Genomic DNA, 23315 nt, shown 5'->3' with positions numbered 1-23315 from the left:
TAACTTAAAGTTTCATATGTGGATTGTTTACTTACCCTTGTGTAGTAATGAAAGCATTTAGTTCTCAGATTTTGCTTGTTCTCTATTTGTTAGATGAGGCTGTTCAAATGTTAACAAAAGCCACTACAAAGTCTCTTGTCTTTTCCTTTTAGCTCAGTTTTGTTTGTTTTTTCTTTGTTTTTTTTTTGAGAAGGAGTCTCACTCTGCCTCCAGGCTGGAGTGCAGTGGCATGATCTCGGCTCACTGCAGCCTCCGCCTCCTGGGTTCAAGTGATTCTCCTACCTCAGCCTCCCGAGTAGCTGGGACTACAGGCGCGTGTCACAATGCCCAGCTAGTTTTTGTATTTTTATTAGAGACAGGGTTTCATCATGTTGGCCAGGATGGTCTCGATCTCTTGACCTCGTGATCCACCTGCCTCGGCCTCCCAAGTGCTGGGATTACAGGCAAGAGCCACCATGCCTGGCGCGTTTATTTTTGATTATTGAAGTATAACATGCGAAAGTATACAAATTATAAGTGTACAACTCAATGAATTGTCCCAGGGTGAACACATCCGTATACTCAAAATAAAGGCAGAACCCTTCTAGCACTCTAAAAATCCCCTCACAGATCTTAATCACTAACACCGTTTATGTTTCCCAAATTGGAAATACTATCCTGACTTCTAATCTCATAGATCAGTTTTACCAGTTTTGAACTCTATGAACAGAAATGTACAAATTGGGCCCATTTGTCTGGCTGATGACTGGGTAATGGGTCTGGCTCATGATGTTTAGTGTATCCATGTTCTGTGTATTGGTGGTTCATTTATATTCATACTATATAGTATAGTATTCCGTTGTGTCCTGTACTACCAAGTTATTATCCATTCTTCTGTTGATGAATATTTGGTTTATGTTCAGTTTTTGGTGATTATGAAAAAATATACTCTGAATATTCTAGTACATTTTTGGGCACATGCATTTGTTTCTGTTGGGTATATATGAGTATGTATGCATATGCACAAAATATATATGAGTGAAACTGCTGGGTCATAAAAGGATGTATATATTCAGTTTTAGTATGTTTTGCCAACCAGTTTCAAAAACGGAGGTACCAATTCATATTTTCATTAGCATTATATGTGCTTTCCATCTGTTCCACATCCACCCCCAAGAGTTTAAGCCAAGTTATTTAGCCAGTGGATTTAGAAACACATATATGAAAGCATATGTTATAAATGTACTTTATTTCACTATGGGTAAGGATTGTGGCCTACATAACTTTTGGTTTTTGGAAATTTGAGTTTGTCTTTTTGATCTGATGTATGATTGAATATTTCATAGGGACTAGAAAAGTCAAAATGTCCTCTCTTTGTAGGTGTCAAAGTATAATAGACATTAGGTTAATTTTATTATGTTCAGATTTTCTATATCATTACTTTTTATTTATTGACTTGACAGAGATAAGGAAAGATTCTCAGTACTTTTGACTGTAAAACCTCTCAGTATTTCTGTCAGTTTCCTTTTATTTTCTAAGTTTTTCTTTATAAACTTCAGTGTTAATGTTATTTGGCTTAATGGATGGTTTTACATGAATTAGGAATTACATTTTATTGCTCTAATATGGAAATTTTTTTTTGGATATTAAATTACATATGACCTTCCTTAGTTACAAAAAAAAGGTTGATAATTCATTAGTGTATCTTTGCCATAAATGTAGAAATAGTTACATATTCATGTTACCCTATAACAAGAAGTAAAATTCAGTAACAGCAGCGATTATATAGCTAATTACATACCCAAGTGATGTTCAGGGTATGTCTGCTATATTAGTACTTAATTTTAATTTCAAAAATGCCTTTTAAGAAGTTGCTAAAATGTCTTAACAGGGAAATGTAATGATTTTCAGGTTTTTAAAAATGAACACACATAATTCAGGCATTATTGTGAATTATTGTGTATTGAAAAATTAAGAAAATTCGTTGAGTCACAACAGTTTCCGAAAGATGCAAACAAATGAAAAAGGGAAAAACAAAATCCTTCAATTGAGTACGATTTAACACAATACTCTCTGTGATTTCTTTCATACTACTTAACATAAGCATAGAGATTTTGCTTTTTAAATTGAGATATAATTCACATCTAGTGAAATGCATATATCTTAAGTGTTTGGTTTGATCAGTTTTGACAAATGCAAATTCTCTGTAATCCATTTCCCTATCAAAGTATAGAACATTTCTATCATCTCAGAAAATTTCTTGGGCGTGCCTTTTCTCAGTTAATCCTTATCCTCTCCACCCCCTTCCAGCAACTACTGATTTCATATTAGTTTGCACATTCTGAAACGTAAAATAAATGGAATCCTACAGGTCATGCTTTTCTTTTGTTCTGGCTTGTTTCACTCAGTATCTAGCTTGGAGATCCATTCATATTATTATTGACTAGATCAGTAATTCTGATTGCTCCACAATCTTGCCGATATTGGGTGATACTAGTTTTTTTTAATTTTGATTTTAGTCACTCTAATGGGTGTGTAATATGTACACATAGTTTAATCATAGTGTATATGCAATCTCCCTCTCACTTCAATGTTTGATATTAACTGAATGATAATTTCTGAGCTTTTGTAATAAGACATGTGTGAGTAATGACTATGGTTTGAATAGTCATTTGAAAAGGAATTTGCATGGCCAGTTTGTTGTACTGTTGTAAATTAAGTGAGGATCATAAAGCTGAAAGTGAATTTAGAAATCATTTAATAGAAGCTTCTCAGTTTACAGATGAGCAAACTGACCTACAACCTTAAGTGACCTATTTAATGATACACAGCAAGCTAATGCTGAATGTAGGTGTATGATTTTTGATTGAATGTTTTTGATCTAATGCTTGTTTCTTCCAAGTTATTTCAGAGATTGTATTATTTTATTTTCTTTGTAATTAATGAATAGTTTTGTTTCACAATACTTTCAGAAAATGTTTGTTTTAGCTGGGTACAGTGGCTCATGCCTGTAATCCCAGCACTTTGGGAGGCCGATGTGGGTGGATCACCTGAGGTCAGGAGTTTGAGACCAGCCTGCCCAACATGGTGAAACCCTGTCTCTACTAGAAATACAAAAATTAGCTGGGCATGATGGTAGATGCCTGTAATCCCAGCTGCTTGGGAGGCTGAGGCAGGAGAAATTGCTTGAACCCAGGAGGTAGAGGTTGCAGTGAGTCAAGATCATGCCATTGCACTCCAACCTGGGAGACAAGAGCAAAACTCTGTCTCAGAAAATAAAAAATAAAATGAAATGTTCGTTTTATATGAGTTTGACAAAGGGAAAGAGCTTAAAGTAGGCTCCATCTAAATTCCCTTTTCAGCATTCCTTTTTTTCTCCATATTTCTGGTCATGCAAGACCAGAAGAGAAGAAAAGGAAAGGTGGGAACAACTCTGAGGAACTTGCAGTTGAGCGTGTCATAAGAACTCCTTTTAACTGGTTTCTTCCCATTTGAATGTTAGAATGAATTGAATTCTATTGTTTAACTCGTCTTTAATGTTCCTAGGTATGCAGGTGCCTTGAGAGCTTCAGGGGAAATGGCTTCAGCGCAGTATATTACTGCAGGTTTGTATACTAAATATACTACTTTTTGATAGGAGTAAGACATTTTATTTTTCACTCACAATCCTTTGCAGTTTACAGAATGTCTTTTGTAAAACATCACCTCATTAAGCTTGGAGTGTACATTATACTTAAGTTAAACAACTTGGTACTTATTTTATCGTCCAGATTATCAATCAATGATGTCTGTCCTTTGTGAAAAATAATCTTTGGATTTTTTTGGATTAAATTATAATTTTGGCTTCAGGTTTGATTTGTATAATATATCTTTGGGGTTGACTCTGGGGATAGCCAGCGACGGGTTTTATCACAATCCATGTATCATTATAAAAGAGGGTCTTAGTGAGTATTGGTGTAAAGAAGTGATGTGTGTGAGGAGAAATAGTAATCTTAAAGGATAGAAATAACTGGTTTCTTCATTGCATAAGAGAATATAACCCCCACCTAATTTTGGACATTTTAATACTGTTAAATCTTTGGGTTAGGTCAATAGGGTTTTACAGCCATGCCTTTTTTTTTACTCTCTCTCTAACAGCTTTATTGATATAGTGTACATATCATAAAATCCGCCCATTTAAAGTGTATAATTCATTGTTTTTTAGTTTATCCACAGAGTTGTGCAAATATTACTAAAATGTTAATTTTAGAACATTATCATTCCAAAAAGCAACTTCATAACATCTAGCAGTCACCTCCTTTCCCATTTCTAGCCCTACCCATTTATCTATGTGTTATTTCTCTCTAGATTTGCCTACTCTGGACTTTTACTCTAAATGGAATTAAATAATATGTAGTCTCTTGTGACTGGTGTCTTTCACTTAGTATAATGTTTTCAGAATTCATCCACATCGTGGCATGTATCAGTACTTCATTCTTTTTTATTGCTAAATAAGAGTGCCTTGTATGGACATGCCACATATCATTTATCCATTCATCGTTGGTGGATATTTGGGTTGTTTCTGCTTTTCGACTATTACAAATACTCCTGACAGTCGTGTACAAGTCTTGGTGTGGACAAATGCTTTCATTTCTCTTTGGTATGCATCTAGGAGTGGAATTAATTACTGGGTCATACGATTACTATATTTAACCTTTTGAGGAACTGCCAGAATTTTCCAAAGGAGTCGCACCGTTTTACATTTCCCCCAGAAGGGTATGAGGGTTCTGATTTCTCCGTCTCCTTACCAGCACTTAGTATTGTATGTCTTTTTGACTATAGCCATCCAAGAGGTATGAAGTGTTGTCTCATTGTTGTCAACCATTGATTTTTGATATTATAAACAGGTTTCTTTTGTGTCATTTGCAGTTAGAGAGATTTTACTCTAACTTTTTTTCCTAAAGTAGACTTACTTGTTGAAATGAAGTTTTTAGTGAGAAAGTGTGATCATTTATATCTACTTCATTTGACAGCTCATGTATCTTAGAATAACTTAGAATTTCAGCAGCTTCTGCAACATCATATATGCGGCTAATAGTATTGATGCGATGAAAAATACTGTTCTTCACATTTTTGCTTCTCGATTTTTTACCTTTTTGTTTTGAAATACATTTAAATTTACAGAAAAGTTGTAAGAATTCACCAGTTACTAACTTTTAGTCGTATTTGGTTTCTCATTTTTCCGTTATGCATGTAATTTTTTTCTGAACCATTTTAGAATAAGGCGCCAGACAGCAGGTGTTTTATTCCTGAATATTTCAGTATGTATTTCATAACAATAAGGATATTCATAACCACAAGACAATTCTTAATTTTGAGAATCTGGGCTGGGTGCGGTGGCTCATGCTTGTAATCCCAGCATTTTGGGAGGCTGAGGCGGGCAGATCATTTAAGGCCAGGGGTTTGAGACCAGCCTGGCCAACATGGCGAAACCCCGTCTCTACTAAAAATGCAAAAATTAGCCGGGTGTGTTGGTGCATGTCTGTAATCCCAGCTACTCGGGAGGCTGAGGCACGAGAATCGCTTGAACCTGGGAGGCAGAGGTTACAGTGAGCTGAGATTGTGTCACTGCACTCCAGCCTGGGCAACAGACTGAGACACTGTCTCAAAAAACAAACTCTTTTTTTAGAATTTGGGAGTTTCACACAGTACCCTAAAATACAGTATTTATTCAGATTTTGCCAACTGTCCTAGTATTGTCCATTAAAAAAGTTTTTTTTTTTCCTTCTTCAGGATTCAGTTTAAGATCCCACATTGCATTTAGTTGTTATGTCTTATTAGTCTCTTTTAATCTATATTTCTTCTTGACCTTTTTCTTTCAAACTAATGAAATACTTTTGAGATGCTCTGTTGATGGTATATACTAGATCTTAAATCATCTGTTTTTTTGAGTAGTGTATAAAGTATTGTTAAAATGTAGGCTTTTATTTAAAAAAATAATTAGCTTGGTAGTGATGCCCAAATTTCAGCCTTCCCTCCAAAAATATTTTTTAAACATTGTGTTCAGTTTTGTTATTCAGGAACATTTTATTGAGCCCCTGCTTTGTGCTAAGATGCTGTAGTATTTGGTGGGTTCAGTCTGTATAATGATGATAGGTGACATTTCACATCTTGGGTATTAATAAAACATACAAGTTGAGATAAGCTAGAGGAAGAGTTTTGCTGTACATGAAGGAGGGCAAGGTATGATCACTAGGAAGTCAGCAGAGGAGAAATGGTTCGAAATCCAAGAGAACAGACTAGTCCATGACTGTGAGATTCATGCTGCTGAGAGGGGTAAGTGGAAAGAAGTTTTTCTGAAGAAGGTAAATTCTTAGTAGTTTTGGTACTTAGCTCTCCAGTAGAGTCAGCTGTTTAAGGACCCAGATTTAAATCTCCAGGAGTTGAGTAGATGAGAACCAACTATAGGTTTAAAGGGAGGTAAGTTGGGAGAGGTGACCCGCTATCCTGATCTTGGCAGAGTAGCAGAACAATTACATTATGCCTGTTTGTCCCTAAACAGAGGTTATGTGTTCTTTGTACTGAATTAAAACGCCCTGCTTTGTTTGGGAAGACAAAGGCTGGCAAGAAGAAAGAGAGAGGCAGGGCTCAGAAGTTGTTTACAGCTAGTGATTGCTTTGTAAGGTCTTCTGGTGAGTTCTTTAAGATTTAAAAAGGATTTTTTTTTTCTTATTGAGAGTCCAACAATTGTCAAAGAGTAGATACACTTAAAAATATTTAAGCGGCTGGGTGTGGTGGCTCACACCTGTAATCCCAGCACTTTGGGAGGCCAAGGCTGGCGGATCACAAGGTCAGGAGTTCGAGACCAGCCTGGCCAACATGGCGAAACCCTGTCTCTACTAAAAAAAATGCAAAAGTTAGCCAGGCATGGTGGCATGCTCCTGTAATCCCAGCTACTCGGGAGGCGCTTCTGTGTTCAAGCAGTTCTCCTGCCTCAGCCTCCCGAATAGCTGGGGTTACAGGCTGAAGTGAGCGGATCATGAGGTCAGGAGTTGGAGACCAGCGCCTGGCCAGCATGGTGAAACCCCGTCTCTACTAAAAAAAAAATACAAAAAATTAGCCGGGAATGGTGGCGTGTGCCTGTAATCCCAGCTACTCTGGAGGCTGAGGCAGGAGAATTGCTTGAACCCAGAAGGCGGAGGTTGCAGTGAGCCGAGATCGCGCCACTGCACTCTAGCCTGGGCAACGGAGCAAGACTCCATCTCAAAAAAAAAAAAATTAAGTAAGTTTTTGTTTGTATTAATTAAAATTAATTTACAGTCGCGTGTATAATATGTGACTGTTTTACTAAGGCAATGTTTGCTTTGTCTTTAAGCCCTTAGAGATTTGTTTGATTCCATGGATAAAACTTCTTCCAGTATTCCACCTATTATTCTACTGCAGTTTTTGCACATGGCTTTCCCACAGTTTGCCGAGAAGGGTGAACAAGGACAGTATCTTCAACAGGTAATTAGGGCAAGGTATTTTTCATTCTGTAAATGTAAAACTTAGGTTTCCTACATTTACCATACTTACTGGAACATAGTTCGAAATATAAACATCAGTCTTCTCTAGTTCAGGCCACGGCTGTCTCTTGCCTGGAGCCGCACAGTAGTCTTAACTGATCATCTGGCTTCTGCCTTTGCCCCTTTGCAGTTTCTCTACACAGCCCGCAACGTCCTTTTTAAAATGAAGATAGGATTATGTTGGCCCCTTGTTCAGTACTCCCTAGTGATTTTCTACCGCAGTCCTAAATCCTCTAGCCCCTGGCTTTCTCTCTGAGTTCATTGCTACCACTCTGTCCCTTGCTTGCCTCTCTCCAGCTGCACAGGCTTCCTTAAACCCTTCAAGTGCCCTCTTCCTGCAGGGCCTTTGCTCTTGTTCTTTGGCTGTCAGATAAGTGCAAGACCAGCTCCCTCACCTCCTTCAGGTCTCATGGCTCCAAGGCCAAAGCCTTAGGCTTTCCCTGATGACCTTATTGGAATAGCACACTTCCCTTCCCCTGATCACTTACTGTTTCCATCCTGCTTTTTTTCGCTTCATAACCCTTATCTCTACTTGAATTTTATGTATTCACTGCTATTATGCTGAGTATCTAGTACAGTGTTTAGCACAAACTGGAGCTCAGCAGATGTCTGTTGAATGAATAAGCTATTCTAGAATGCTTTATTTTTTGGAAGATCGTATGTCTTATTTGGCTTAATATTTTTAAAGAAGGAAACCACTTTCTTGCCTAGGAGACAGTGATTATTTTGGAAGAACTTTGTAGATCATTCACTGCCAGGATTACTTACTTTGTCTTTTTTTACATTACAGGATGCTAATGAATGTTGGATACAAATGATGCGAGTATTGCAACAGAAATTGGAAGCCATAGAGGATGATTCTGTTAAAGAGGTAATTGAAATATATTTGTGATTATAGACTTTCGTTATACCTTGATTTTTTTTAAATTTTTTTTCCCCTCAAAAGCTTAAAATAAGTTCCATCTTATAGGTAGATGTGTATTTAAATACTTTAGATGCTCAATCTGTAGTCAGAATTTGGAAGCTCGCATACGACATTTAAATTTAATGTATTATTTATTAAACTTAATTCATTGTTGATTTTTGGTAATGTTTTTTGAAGGATTTTACAGTAAGGGACTACATTTTAAAAAAATATGTATTACTAAACTGGATTGTGTGGAAGAAAATCTACATTAATATTTATATAAAGTTGGAATTTTTATTTTATTTTAATTTTTGCAGACAGACTCCTCATCTGCATCGGCAGCGACACCTTCTAAAAAGAAAAGTTTAATCGATCAGTTCTTCGGTGTTGAGTTTGAAACTACGTATCCTTATGAGCCAAGATATAGACTATACTCATACCTTATTAGAATTGGCATAAATAGCATCATTGGCTGATTGATTGGTGGTGGGTAGAAGAAAAATTCTTCAGAGGTTTTTTTTCTTTGAGATGGAGTTTCACTCTTGTCGCCCAGGCTGGATTGCAATGGTGTGATCTTGACTCACTGCAACCTCCACCTCCTGGGTTCAAACAGTTCTGCCTCAGCCTCCCAAGTAGCTGGGATTACAGGCGCATGCCACCACACCCAGCTAATTTTTTGTATTTTTAGTAGAGATGGGGTTTCACCCTCTTGGTCAGGCTGGTATTTCACCCTCTTGGTCAGGCTGGTATTGAACTCCTGACTTTAGTTGATCTACCCACCTTGGCCTCCAGGTGTGAGCCACCGCGCCCAGCCCAGAGGTTTTTATACCTAAAAAAATACAATAATGGAAATTAGGAATTTGGAAAAATATACCTATTGGAGTGATCTTGAAGGATAATGGGATTATTCATTATGTTTTGATTAATATAATTATTTTAAATTTATTTCTTGAAGGATATTTATTTTTTCCTAAGAACATCTTTAGCAGAGTCTACCTCATTTTCATTCACCTTATAAAGAATTAATTTCTTATATGTCAAGGTGACTGTTAATAATAACTTTTAAAATAAAAAAAGAATTTTTTAATTTTATAAAAGGGTGTGTATCAGCTATACATGAGATTGAACCAGTTAATAAAACATGAATCAGGAAAGTACTGTCTTCTAGGTCATGGTTAGAAAAACTTAGAAAAAATTTATGTACCTTTGGGCTTCTAAGACCATTATAAGACCATACTAAATACCAGCTTATAGTTTAGAGTTTATTGCAGTTTATCTTTTAATACACATTTATTACTCATTGTTGTTTCTAGAATTGTTGGTAGCCAAATGAACATTCTTAAGTATGTTGAAATGAATCTTGGGAGACTAAAAGGTTTTAAATGCCAATGAATGATACTATTAATTTTAATGGAATTAGGATAATGTATTATATTCAAGAGTATATAACAAATTGAATACCCGTTGGCATATTCCTTATCTTAGTTTACAAAGCATGAAATGTACAGAATCTGAAGAAGAAGAAGTCACCAAAGGAAAGGAAAATCAACTTCAGCTTAGCTGTTTTATCAATCAGGAAGTCAAGTATCTTTTTACAGGACTTAAATTGGTAAGGACAATCCCAGTCCATCCTTGTTGTTTGTGAATTCCATGTTTGCGAGTAAGCCAAAGTCATTATTCACTGGGCTTTAATGGTCATTTGTAGACATGTGCAGAGCAATACGCATTTTGAGTTGCCCGATACACACAGTCTCATCTGAGGTCAAACAAGTGCTTGGCCTTCTTGTTTCAGCTTGGTAAACAAATACCATTTTAGCAGGAATGTTAGAACTGTTGTTTTAAAAAAAAAATTCTGCTCTTTGTTGGTTATTTCACTGTTTAAGATGACCCCCCAAGCACAGGGCTGAGTGCTGTCTAGTGTTTCTAGGTGTGGGAAGGCTGTGATGTGCCTTACTGAGAAAATACACTTGTTAGAGAAGCTTCAGTTGGGCCTGCGTTGCGCTGTTGGCTCTGAGTTCAATGTTAATTAATCAACACAATATGTGAAATAAGGTGTCCTTAAACAGAAACACACATAAAACAAGGTTATGTATTGACTGGTTGATGAAAATGTTGTGATCAAAGGCTGGCGGGAATCTAATCCTGTATTTCCCCTAGGAGCAGTGGTTCAGTATTCACTGATTCAGTGCTTGTGGTGACTTTGTAGAACATAATTATCGTGACTAACAAAATCAACTGTATAGTCAGAAATCAAACAAACTTCAACTAGCTCTTCATTTCATAGACAAAAGCATTATTGACATGGTTGCATATGCTAACAAATATTGGGACATCTCACTTTTTAATCACTGGGTGTTCCTGCTTCACACTGTGAAGAAGCACCTAGTGCTTTGTGCTGTACCTTGCTTTATTTTAAAGCACTCAAGAAACGTTTGTTGAATAATTTACATGTTTGTTAAGATTTTTCCTTAGAGATAGTTGTTTTCATGGGCCCTATAACTTAGCTGAACTATTAACTTTAAGGAAAATTACTTAATCTAAGCTACTGTTTTCTTACGTGAAAATGAGAGTAACTATAGGGTTGTTTGTGGGTTTGTGCTCTTAACCATTAAGGGTGATCATATAATATATTGTCTAAACCAGGACACTTTGGTGGAGAGTGAATGAGGGTATGTTAGTAATTATGCAATATAAACTGGGATTTTTCTGTGCAAATCAGGGCATGTAGTCGTTCTGCCATTGCACTGTCTTGCAGTTGAAGCCCTGGAATTTAAAGTAACCTAATTGGCTTTTGGCAGAGCCAGAACTAGAACTTGCTTCTTTCATTATTCAGTTAGTGCTGCTTTTCCAGTGCCATACTAAAGAATACGGACTCACATAAAATGTCAGCTTCCACTCTGCTAATAAGCCCATGGATAAAACATACAGTTTTGCTTGCTGACTTATTAATTTGGTGTGCTTTGGGGATATGTATATCTCTCGAAGGATCTCCCCATTTGAACTGATACCTTTTAATAGTTTTCAAATTACAGTTCATGTGATTCCACTTCAAAAGCACTGATAATTAGGATTGTTTATTTTATTTTATTTTATTTATTTATTTATTTATTTTTGAGACGGAGTCTCTCTCTGTCACCCAAGCTGGAGTGCAGTGGCACAATCTCGGCTCACTGCAACCTCTGACTCCCAGGTTCAAGAGATTCTCCTGCCTTAGCCTCCTGAGTAGCTGGGACTACAGGTGCGTGCCACCACACCTGGCTGATTTTTGGTATTTTTGATAGAGACAGCGTTTTGCCATGTTAGCCTGGATGGTCTCAATCTCCTGACCTTGTGATCTGCCCACGTCGGCCTCCCAAAGTGCTGGGATTATAGGAATGAGCCACGGTGCCCAGCCAGGATTATTTATTTTAAAAGTTAGCTTCTTCCTAAACACAGTTGTATGAAAAATAAATGAATGAATAAAAGTTAGCCATTGCAACATCTAGATATTTGAAGAAGGGCCTGGAGGGCAGAATTTTTAAAAATCCTGGTTGATCCTCTTTGCTGTCTCCTCTAACCATGACCAATAAAGAGAAGTCTTGAAGGAAGAAAAGTCAGTGAAAAATGATGAGGCATTGGAATAGGTCCTCTGTGCAGAGGCCTAGTTTGGGCAGAGGGGGTGGGTTGATAAACACTGAAGTGGAACATGGATTATGTTGATAAACAAGATGATTTGTTACCTGGGGGCTCTCATCTATGGTTTGGGGTAAGGTTGGCAAGGGGAAGGGTTGTTAAAGGGCATAAGAAGAAGAGAGAGTGAGTCACGCTATGTCTTATGATACCAAGGAGAGAGTTTTGAGCCAGTGTGGATATGAACATGGTGACTTTTAAGAGAAATTCATTTAAAAACACACAAAACTACTTAACCCCCAGGAGCCAAATCATGTAAGGCATGGTGTGCAAGTTTCAGGATATACCAGCAAATGAAGTCTCAGTGTTAATTGGAGAGTGTGGAGTGGAGTGCTTTGGCAGGGACTCTCCAGGATGGTATTTTCTTCACAATTTTGTAAAAGTATAGGAAAACCGAACATACCCAGAAGGTCTAGATGATAGTGGATTGGTGGTAATATTAAGATTTCACCAGATATGCTTTCTTGAAAAACGTGTATTCCTAGAATGTATTTATTTCCTTTATAACTTTTAAGATATTTTATCTTTTGTTCTGATAATTCTTGAGTAATTTGGCTTCATTTCTCTACTGCTTTGCTGCTGAATAAACTTGGTTAAACATTAAAAAGCTACTCCACAGTGATTCCTTTTGTAATATGATTAGTAATTTTAAAAAATCAGATGTTAAAATTATACAAGTGTAACATGCTTAAACATTACCAGTAGGTTATTTTAATTCTAATTTCTTTTTTGTTTGTTTTCTTAAAGCAGAGCACATAAGTAGTGCTAATTCTTTCTGTGACATTAGAAATAGTAGTGAATGTTTGTTAAATGTAGAGTATATGCCAAATATTTTACCAGGTTTTCTACATGTACTAACTGTAATTCTAACAATAACACTATAACATTGATTACCACTGCCACCTTTTCCAAATGATGCCCAGAGGGATAAATACCGTTTCCACTGTTACAGGGGCTGTAAGAAGCAGAAAGGTGATCATGCTGGTTAAGATATGTGCAGTAGCTAAAGGGTTTCCCACATCTGTTAGGTTAACAGAGGTTTCTGTGTTATGACTTTTTTCAAATTTAACAATAATTGATTGGTGCTGATTGGCTTTTATGCATAAAACGTAAAGAACGGGAGTTTCTTGGGCTCTCTTAATTTTCCTCTAGAGTGAATATTCTGATAATAAACAGGAATGACAGCTTTGTTATATAAAATACAATATAAAATTCTCTGAATCTAAGCATCATTTGGGGCATAGCTAAAAAAGAGCAAACAATATTTACACTCGGAGGAATCCACAACAACGTAAATTATTTGATGCCTTATAAGAATTGAACAGTATCTAAAAGTCTTCCCATATTGTCATCAAATTGTGTCTCAGTGGTATAAACCCATTGATGTACTGTATATTGCCTCTTAGGTAGTGCTAGTTTTTAAAGGCTTACTGGTGTGATTCTATATTGCAGAAATAAAATTTTTAAAACTAATGTTTGGTCTTCTGTTATGTTCTTTTTTAGCGACTTCAGGAAGAAATCACCAAACAGTCTCCAACGTTGCAAAGAAATGCCTTGTATATCAAATCTGTAAGTTATGCAGTCCTTTCGAAGCCAAATTCCGCTTCACTGAAATATTTCCAGTTAATTAATTTTATCCAGTCTTAATTTTTACCACCAAATAATTAAAACTTGTATGGTATTTTGATGTAACGGGATTTCTTTCCATTTTGTCTCCTCAGTCCAAGATCAGCCGGCTGCCTGCTTACTTGACCATTCAGATGGTTCGATTTTTTTATAAAGAGAAGGAATCTGTGAATGCCAAAGTTCTTAAGGTTAGTAATGAACTTTACTTTGTATAAGAAATGTAATTCTTTGAAGGTAATTGCTAACTTACAATTGCTTTCATTATTCCTTTAGGAATAGTTAAGCTTTCTTTGAAATATTTAGGGGAGCTAATATTAGACAAGTGATTCTTAACTCAGAACGTATATTAGAATTATCTATTGTCTTTTTTATTTTTAACTGTACACACACCTGGCTTCTCCCTCACCCCCAAACATCTGGGTAGGTCTTCGGTGGGGCCTAGGATATTATATTTTTCAAAAGATTCATATACAATTCTGATGGCTCTCCTGCACTACCCAGAAATAGTGCCCTAGACCACGTCCTCAGCTTCAGGGATACTGATTCAGTAGGCTTGGAGATGGGCGTGAGGTAGGGAGTGATAACTCTGCACTATACTCTAGGTGGTTTCTTTCTCTTTTTTTTTGAGACGGAGTCTCGCTCTGTCACCCAGGCTGGAGTGCAGTGGCGCGATCTCGGCTCACTGCAAGCTCTGCCTCCCAGGTTCATGCCATTCTCCAGCCTCAACCTCCCGAGTAGCTGGGACTACAGGCGCCCGCCACCGCGCCCAGCTAATTTTTTTGTATTTTTAGTAGAGATGGGGTTTCACCGTGGTCTCAATCTCCTGACCTCTTGATCTGCCCGCCTCGGCCTCCCAAAGAGTTCCTTTCTTTCAGGTGAAAGGAGAAAGAATTAAATCACTGGTGCCCAGAGAGTACTCAAATTGTAATCCCTTGATTTAGGATCCAGCCTCAGAATCTGACTGTTTTTGTTGAGTTGTAGTTCTGCTACATCTCCATAGAGTCCTGGGAGGGGCCTATCTATCATTTTAGCCTTTTGAGCTTAAATTCTTAGTATATTTTCCAGTATACTTAGTGTTGTATGAGAAGGTTAAATGTAGTTAAAGTATCTAGTGTTGTATACTTTAAATATATACTACTATAAGCTATTGAACTATATCACTATTATTTCTATGTAAAGTTGTATTTCAAATTAAAAAAAAAAAACCATAAGTTTATTCCAGTTTGGGAGATCCATTATTTTCACGGCAGCTTGTCCAGTATTTCTGAGATGTTTCTTTTCTCAGGTAAATTTTGGTACTTCCTCTGTGGTTAGTTTTGTGGGTTAGAGTATTTAATGGAAAAACATGTTTTAAAAATTTCTCACCTTAAAGAAGTTAGAACCAGATCATTCTTGAAAATAGGCATTCTTAAGAGGTTTTCAACTGCAGATTTCCAAGTGATTTTCACAGATTTTATTTTCAACTGTATCTAAATTATGAAAGCATTACTTCAGATATGTGATACTTTAAATAAATATCTTTATAAATGTGTTTACACATGTTTTTTGTTTGTTTGTATATAGGATGTTAAATTTCCTCTTATGTTGGATATGTATGAACTGTGTACACCAGAACTTCAGGAGAAAATGGTGTCTTTTCGATCCAAATTCAAGGATCTAGAAGATAAAAAAGTGAATCAGCAGCCAAATACAGTAGGTTCTTACTGCTGACTTTATACTCTTTATATCTTAATCTCCCATCAGTGCTCAGCAATTACTCTGTCTTTTTTTTCCTGCTTCATTTTTCCTTCAGAACTATACTTTGTATAGTATTAATAAAAATGGATGAATCTGTATTACAATTAGCAGGTATACACATCCTCCATATATCGGTGCAGATCTTTAAAGTTTTGCATGTGTTTTATTTTATTTTCCTTTTTTTTTTTTTTTTTTGTGACAAGGTCTTCCTTTGTCACTCAGGCTTACTGCAGTCTCAACCTCCCAGGCACAAATGATCCTCCCACCTCACCCTCCCAAGTAGCTGGGACCACAGGCGTGCGCCACCATGCCCAGCTATTTTTTTGTATTTTTGGTAGAGACAGGGTTTTGCCATGTTGCTGAGGCTAGTCTCGAACTCCTGAGCTCAGGCGATCTGCCCACCTAGGCCTCCCAGAGTGCTGGGGATTATAGGCATGAGGCACCACACCTGGCCTTTAGGTGTATTTTAGCATGAGAAACAGAACTCTACTTAGAATAAATGAGTCCTTTGTGGTAGAATAAGCTTAATATTTTCCTTCCCCCCGTAATCTGTAGCTCATATTCCTTTTATACTTATCTCCTCAAAGTACTTCACATAAAACCTTACCTAGTGTTGACCTTGATGCAGTCAAAATACAGTACATTTCCATCACCACAAAGATCTTGCATTATTGCCACAGGGCCACTTTTCTTCTGCCCTACCCCTTCCTTAATTCCTGACAACTACCAACCCGTTCATTTCTATAATTTTTGTCATTTCAAGAAAGTTGGCCAGGCATGGTGGCTCACGCTAGTAATCCCAGGACTTTGGGAATTTGAGGCAGGAGGATCTCTTTAGGCCAGGAGTTCGAGACTGTCCTGGGCAACGTAGTGAAACCCTGTCTCTACAAAATATGAAAATAAAAAAAATCAGTTGGATGTGGTGGCATACGCTGGTAGTCCCAGCTACTTGGGAGGCTGAGATGAGAGGATCGCTTGAGACCAAGAGTTAAATGCTGTAGTGAGCCATGATTGTGCCACAGCACTCCAACCTATATAACAAAGCAAGACTCTGTTTCTAAAAAAAAAGTATACAAACGAAATAAAAACTCTTCCACTTTTTAATATAACCTTTCTCACTCAGCATAATTCTCTGGCGACTCATCCAGGGTGTTGTGCATATCAGTTGCTCCTTCCATTTCATTGCTGATCAGTATTCCCTGGTGTGAATTTACCACAATCTGCTTCACCATTCACCTATTGAAGAACACCTGGGTTGTTTCTAGTTTTTGTCTGTGATGAATAAACCTGCTGTAAACATTCGTGTACAGGTTTTAATGTAAACGTAAGTTCCATTTCTCTGGAATGAATGCCTAGGAATGCAGTTGTTAGATTGCATGGTAGTTGCATGTTTAGTTTTTCAGGAAACTGCCAGATGTTTTCTAGAGTGGCTGTACCATTTTACATTTCCACCAGCAAGGTGAGACTGATTCACTTTCTCTGCATTCTCACCAGCATTTGGTGTTGTCACTATTTTTCATTGCAGCCATTGGATAGGTTTATAGTGATACTGTGTTTTCCTTTGCACCTTCCTAGTGGCTGATGAAGTTGAGCATGTCTTCGTGTGTTTATTTGCTATCTGTATATCCTCTTTTGTGAAATGCTTCCTCTTGTCTTTTCCCTATTTTCTAATTGTACTGTTTGTTTTTTTACTCTTGAATTTTGAGAGTTCTCCATATTCTAGACCTTTGTTGGATATGTGGTTTGTGAATATTTTCTCCTAGTCTGTAGCTTATGTTTTCATCCTCTTAACCTAGGGTCTTTTGCAGAAGAGAGGTTTTTTTAATTTTTATGAAATCCAGTCTATTTTTTCTTTAGTTGCTTGTGCTATTGGTGTCATATCTAAGAAAGCATTGCCGGGCTCGGCATGGTGGCTCTCACCTGTAATCCCAGCACTTTAAGAGGCTGAGACAGGCAGATCACTTGAGGTCAGGGGTTTGAGACCAGCCTGGCAAACATGGTGAAACCCTGTCTCTACTAAAAATGCAAAAAATTAGCTGGGTGTGGTGGTGCGGACCTATAATCCCAGCTACTTGGGAGGCGGAGGCAGGAGAATCGCTTGAACCGGGGAGGCAGAGGTTGTAGTGAGCTGAGATCACGCCACTGCACTCCAGTCTGGGCGACATTGCCCAGTCCATGCCCTCAGAGATTTATACGTATGTTTTTTTCTGAGAGTTCTGTGGTTTTAGTTCTTCCATTTAGGTCTTTGATCCATTGAGGGTTAACTTTTTATATAGTGTGAGGTGTGGGTTCAGATTCATTGTTTTGCATGTGAATATCCGGTTGTCTCAGCTCCATTTTTTAAGAAGACTGTTCTTTGCCCATCAGATGGTCTTGGAACCTTTGTAGAGATTAATTTGACCATCTGTATTTATGAGTGTATTTCTAGACTATTAATTTTATTCCGTTGGTCTATATGTCTGTCCTGATGCTCATACCAGACTGTCTTGATTACTGTAGTTTTCTAATAAGGCTTGAAATTGTGAAGTATCAGCCTTCACTTTTGTTCTTCTTTTTGAAAGTTATTTTAGCTATTCTGAGTCCCTTGCATTTCCATGTATATTTTAGGATCAGCTTGTCCATTTCTTCAAAAAAGATTGACGGGGATTACTCTGAATCTGTGGATCAATTAAAAAGTATTACTATCTTAATAGTATTAAGACTAGTCTCAGCACTTTGGGAGGCCAAGGTGGGCAGATTGCTTGAGTCCAGAAGTTGGAGACCAGCCTGGGCAACATGGCAAAACCCTGTCTCCACAAAAAATACAAAAATTAGCCAGGCGTGGTGGTGTGTGCCTGTAGTCCCAGCTGTTCAGAAGGCTAAGGTGGGAGGATCACTTGAGCATGGGAAATGGAGGTCATAGTGAGCCAAAATGGTGCCACTGCACTCCAGTCTGAGTGACTGAGTAAGACTGTGTCTCAAAAAATAAAAAGTATTAAGTCTTACAATCCATAAACTTCATGTGTCTTTCTATTCATTTAGGTCTTTAATTTTTTTCATAATGTTTTATAGTTTTCAGTGTACAAGCCTTGGACTTTTTTGGTTAAATTTATTCCTAAATAGTTTATTCTTTTTGATGCTTTTGTAAATGGCATTCCTTTCTTAATTTCATTGTCTAGAGTGGCTAGTAAAGCTAGCGTATAGAAATAAAATTAACTTTGTATATGGATCTTAAATCCTTGACTTTGCTGAATTTATTAGCTGTTTTTATCCATTAGTGTTTTGAAGAGATTATGTAGAATTGGTGCTAATTTTTTTTTAAACATTTGATAGAATTGGTGGAACAGTCTGCGTAGGGATTTTACTTTCAGGAGCTTTTATTTGTTTATTTTATTTTATTTTATTTTATTTTTATTTATTTTTTTTCTATTGCCTAAACATAGGCAGGCACATTTTCAGGAGTTTTTACATTTCAAATTTAATTTCCTTCATAGATATAGGGCTATTCAAATGATCTATTTCATATTGTATTTGTTTTTGTAAATTGTTTTCCCAGAATTGATCCATTTCATAAGCTTACCAAATTTGTATGTAGAATTGTTTCTAGTATTTATTACCCTTTTGATGTCTGTAGAGTGTTTAGTGAGTGAGATCCATCCCGTTTCATTGCTGATATTAGTAATTTGTGTTTGTCCCCCTTGCTTGAGGATTATTAATTTTATTGATATCTTCAAAGAATTGGCTTTGTTTCATGGATTTTTCTCTTTTTTCTGTTTTTAGTTGTATTGATTTCTGCTCTTATTTCCTTTATTCTGCTTGCCTTGTGATATAAATTTCCCTTTCAGCAGTGATTTCACTATATCCTATGAATTTTGATACATGGTATTTTTATTTTCATTCTGTTCCTTGTATTTTTAAAAATTTATCTTGAGACTTCCTCTTTGGCCATTGGTTATTTAGAAGGGTCTAAGTAATTTTCCTGTTATGTTTCTGTTGATTCTAGTTTGATGCCATTGTGGTGACAGAACACACTTACTTGATTTAAATTCTATTACATTTATTTATTTATTTATTTGAGACTGAGTCTTGCTCTGTCGCCCAGGCTGGAGTGCATAGGTACGATCCCGGCTCAGTGCAACCTCTGCCTCCTGGGTTCAAGCAATTCTCATGCCTCAGCGTCCCGAGTAGCTGGGATTACAGGCGAGTGCCACCATGCCTGGCTAATTTTTGTATTTTTATTAGACACAGGGTTTCATCATGTTGGCCAGGCTGGTCTCGAGCTCCCGATCTCAGGTGATCCACTCGCCCTGGCGTAAGCCACTATACCCGGCCTAAATTATATTAAATTTAAATGTGATTTAGGTATAGACTATTTACATTTAGTGCAGTCATTGACATGTTAGGGTTTAATTCTGCTTTTTTGATGTTTTGCTTTTTTTTTTGTCTTCTTGTGGGTTACTTGAACTGTGTTTTAAAATCCTATTTTACTTTATGTTTTTAAATGTGTTTCTTTGTATAGTTTTTTCAGTGATTGCTATAGGTGATTTCATTATCTGTATAAAAAAGATGTGATTAACCTAGTTGCCATTTTTTGTTGTGGAATCCTTTGACTTCTTGCCATCACAGCTACCTGTAAGCTGCTGGCATTGTCTTCATTACCATTATAGTTTTAAAGAACTTTGTGCTGTATTCCTAGATAAGTTATTTTTCTCATGTTACATGCTAAAATGAGTTGAAGCAGTGAGTTCCTCCTAAGAGTCCTTGTCTAATTTAAATCATACCTCTTTAATGTAGGTAAGTCTTTGCTGAAAAATATTTCAGTTCATTTGTGCTGGCGTGGTAAATGGACATGGCTCAGGAGGTTTAATACAAATTGCAGGAATTCTTGTTTTAGAGGTAGTTGTTTTTTTCCCCCACCTCTGTGGTTTGATAGTATTTTGGTAACACTGGGGAATTGGGTTTTTCCTTTTCTGCCCTAGAGCACTGTTTAACTGTACTGCTGTATTCACTGGTATGCTTTCACTTTAATGGTTTAAAATTGGTCATCACATTCAGGGTGTCTGTTACTGTACTGTAACAAGATTTTATATTGTTGAAGTGTAGGACTGCTGGGTTTACAGTTTTAACTGTGGTTATATCATTTTAGTAATTTGGAAGGTAGACTGTATTTTGTCTCTGTGCTTTGCACTGTAGACAGTAAATATTTATGAAATTGAACACTTACAGAGAATTCAAATTTTATTTCCAAAATCATGATTTAAAATTAAACATTTTTTTCTCCTCAGAGTGACAAAAAGAGTAGTCCCCAGAAAGAAGTTAAGTATGAACCCTTTTCTTTTGCTGATGGTAAGTAACATTTTCATTTTAATTGAGTTATTGTATGTGGGTCTTTTTAAGGTAAAATTTACATCTTACCCCATATTTACTTATTCTGATGTGCTTTTCAAACAAAATGTCAGGTTTCTTGAACAATTTACCTTAATGACATATAGTAAATTTACTCATTGGCATACAGTTTAATAAGTTACTTATTAAAACATCAATCATGAAGCCTTAACTATGATTGGACAGTAGTATCTTATTGGATTCTGATAATACTTTCCTAATGTGAACTTTAGAGTTATTCTTGTTACTTAGCTTGAGAAGTCACATGTCTATTCATTGTCTAATATTAATGGATTTACATCTTTCTTTAGATATTGGCTCCAATAATTGTGGATACTATGACTTACAAGCAGTACTAACACACCAGGGAAGGTCTAGTTCTTCAGGTCATTATGTATCATGGGTGAAAAGGAAACAAGGTAAAGAGTATTCTTTTTTCAACTGTTCAATATTATTTTAACAGTTCATTTATTATAAATTTTATAGCAGTGCGGTTTTCAAACTTTGGGTCTCAGAACCACTTTACATTCTTGAAGCCCCAAAGAGCTTTGGTTTATGCTCAGTTTGCCTCTCTTAATACTTACTGTATTAGAAATTAAAACTGAGAAATTAAGAAAGTTAGTTTTAAAAATGATAGTAATAAGCCCATTTACATATTAATGTAAAAACAAAATGAGTGAGAAATGGTACTGATTTACATTTTTATGTCTTTCTGTTGTCTGGCTTAAATAGGAGGCAGCTGGGTTCTCCTGTTAGTGTTCACATTCAGTCTGTTGCATTATCATACATTATGTAGCCTCTGGAAAATTCCAGAGTACACTTGAGAGAATGTGGGTGGAAAAGGCAAGCAGTGCTCTAGTGGTGTCATTGAAGTAGTTGTAACCTGGTGGAACCCCTGCAGTGCCCTTAAGCCTGTGTGGTCACTGGGTCACACTTGGAGGACTGTTGGTGTGGCCAGTGGAGCATTGCTGTGCCTCCGATGACTCGATACCTTTTTTGCAGTGGAACTCTGAGAAGAATCCTGCATAACATTAATTCATCTTCTTCTCCCTGTTATTTAGATGAATGGATTAAGTTTGATGATGACAAAGTCAGCATCGTAACACCAGAAGATATCTTACGGCTTTCTGGTGGTGGAGACTGGCATATCGCTTACGTTCTACTCTATGGGCCTCGCAGAGTTGAAATAATGGAAGAGGAAAGTGAATAGTAATCTTCATTTTAGCTATTTATGCTTAGATGTGAAAATAAATGTTATTTGTTGATCATTTCTATAATCCAGAGCTTTAGAGGAAGACACATAGGTGGTTTTATGTTTCACCTCATTTGGAACAAAAGAGGACAGAAGCAGACCACTCTGTGCACCAACCTAAAAAATTACAGAGAAGAGAAAATTATCTTTGGATTGTGCTGCCCTATATAAAGGTGGCAGAAAGACATTTTTTAAAAGCTTATTATTTCTTGCATTATTTTAAAAAGTTCAGAGTTGAAATGCCTTTCAACCATTTCCTTCTGTGGTCATTTTTCTTGCTGCCTTTTTCACCCAAGATTCAGCAATCAGATGTTTATTGCACACCTATTACCTATTATTTGTTGTTCTTGCATGGTTCAAACCACCATTCTGTAGCCACCCATCCTTTGCCTTATCTAACAAACATTTTTCCAGGAAAGTGGAAAAGGAAGTGTTGCTCTCATTGTGTGACTCAGTGCTGCTGTCCATCCCATGGAAACATGGGCACAATCAAGTATTTGTCCAGCCTATTGCAGGCTTTTCCTGACTTTAAAATAAATTGTGATCAATAATAGTACCTTTGATTATACATTTGTGTCTCTCTCTGATGTACTGTGGATTGTACATTTAACTTTGGAATGGCTTTGTAATAATCAGTCTTAAGAAAATGTTGACAAGCTCTGGTTGCTTATTTTTAGAAAATGAGGACATTTAATAATAAAAAAAAGAGGGATTAATAGCTTTTGACCTCAAGTCTTTTGTCTTCTGAGTGTTGGAGCTCGGCTGAAGATATGTTTAATACTGTACAGTTTCTGAAGATGGTTATTAACACTGTGCTGTTAAGCATCCACTTAAAAATATGTTATCTTCTTTGCCTGCCTGTATTTTAAAAAGAAATACAAAGTTGTAAAAGTAATGGATTTCTTTGGATGCTGAATGCAGTGATGTTATCAGTCAGTTTCTTTCCTTGGTTCAGTTGTGTTTGTATTTCCTTTCTTAATTTCCCAAATCTTGGCTGGGCACGGTGGCTCACGCCTGTAATCCCAGCACTTTGGGAGGCTGAGGCAGGTGGTTCACTGGAGGTTGAGTTCGAGACCAGCCTGGCCACATGGTGAAACCCTGTTTCTACTAAAAATATAAAAATTAGCTGCATGTGGTGGTGCACACCTGTAATCCCAACTACTTGGGAGGCTGAGGTGGGAGAATTGCTTGAACCCGGAAGGCAGAAGTTGCAGTGAGCTGAGATCACACCACTGCA

The 23315-nt window shown here is 36.9% G+C and overlaps 1 protein-coding gene across 2 annotated transcripts in view; it reads left to right on the top strand.

Annotated features, from left to right (window-relative positions):
• The window catches only part of USP14 (ubiquitin specific peptidase 14), a 53822-nt gene extending 30857 nt beyond the window's left edge, over positions 1-22965 (top strand). The window contains 11 exon segments of one of the 2 annotated variants that reach the window (NM_001045496.1): positions 3526-3584; positions 7334-7464; positions 8314-8394; positions 8748-8833; positions 9925-10039; positions 13603-13668; positions 13821-13913; positions 15289-15417; positions 20727-20787; positions 21138-21245; positions 21888-22965. In NM_001045496.1, coding sequence (NP_001038961.1) covers positions 3526-3584; positions 7334-7464; positions 8314-8394; positions 8748-8833; positions 9925-10039; positions 13603-13668; positions 13821-13913; positions 15289-15417; positions 20727-20787; positions 21138-21245; positions 21888-22036 — 1078 coding nt within the window. In that variant the 3' untranslated portion in view covers positions 22037-22965. 2 annotated transcript variants of the gene reach the window in all.
• The last annotated feature ends 350 nt before the right edge of the window (positions 22966-23315 follow it).

This window comes from Pan troglodytes, chromosome 17 (genome assembly GCF_028858775.2).
Source record: "Pan troglodytes isolate AG18354 chromosome 17, NHGRI_mPanTro3-v2.0_pri, whole genome shotgun sequence".
In the NCBI taxonomy this organism is placed as follows: domain Eukaryota; kingdom Metazoa; phylum Chordata; class Mammalia; order Primates; family Hominidae; genus Pan; species Pan troglodytes.
This window is presented reverse-complemented; position numbering and strand designations above follow the sequence as displayed.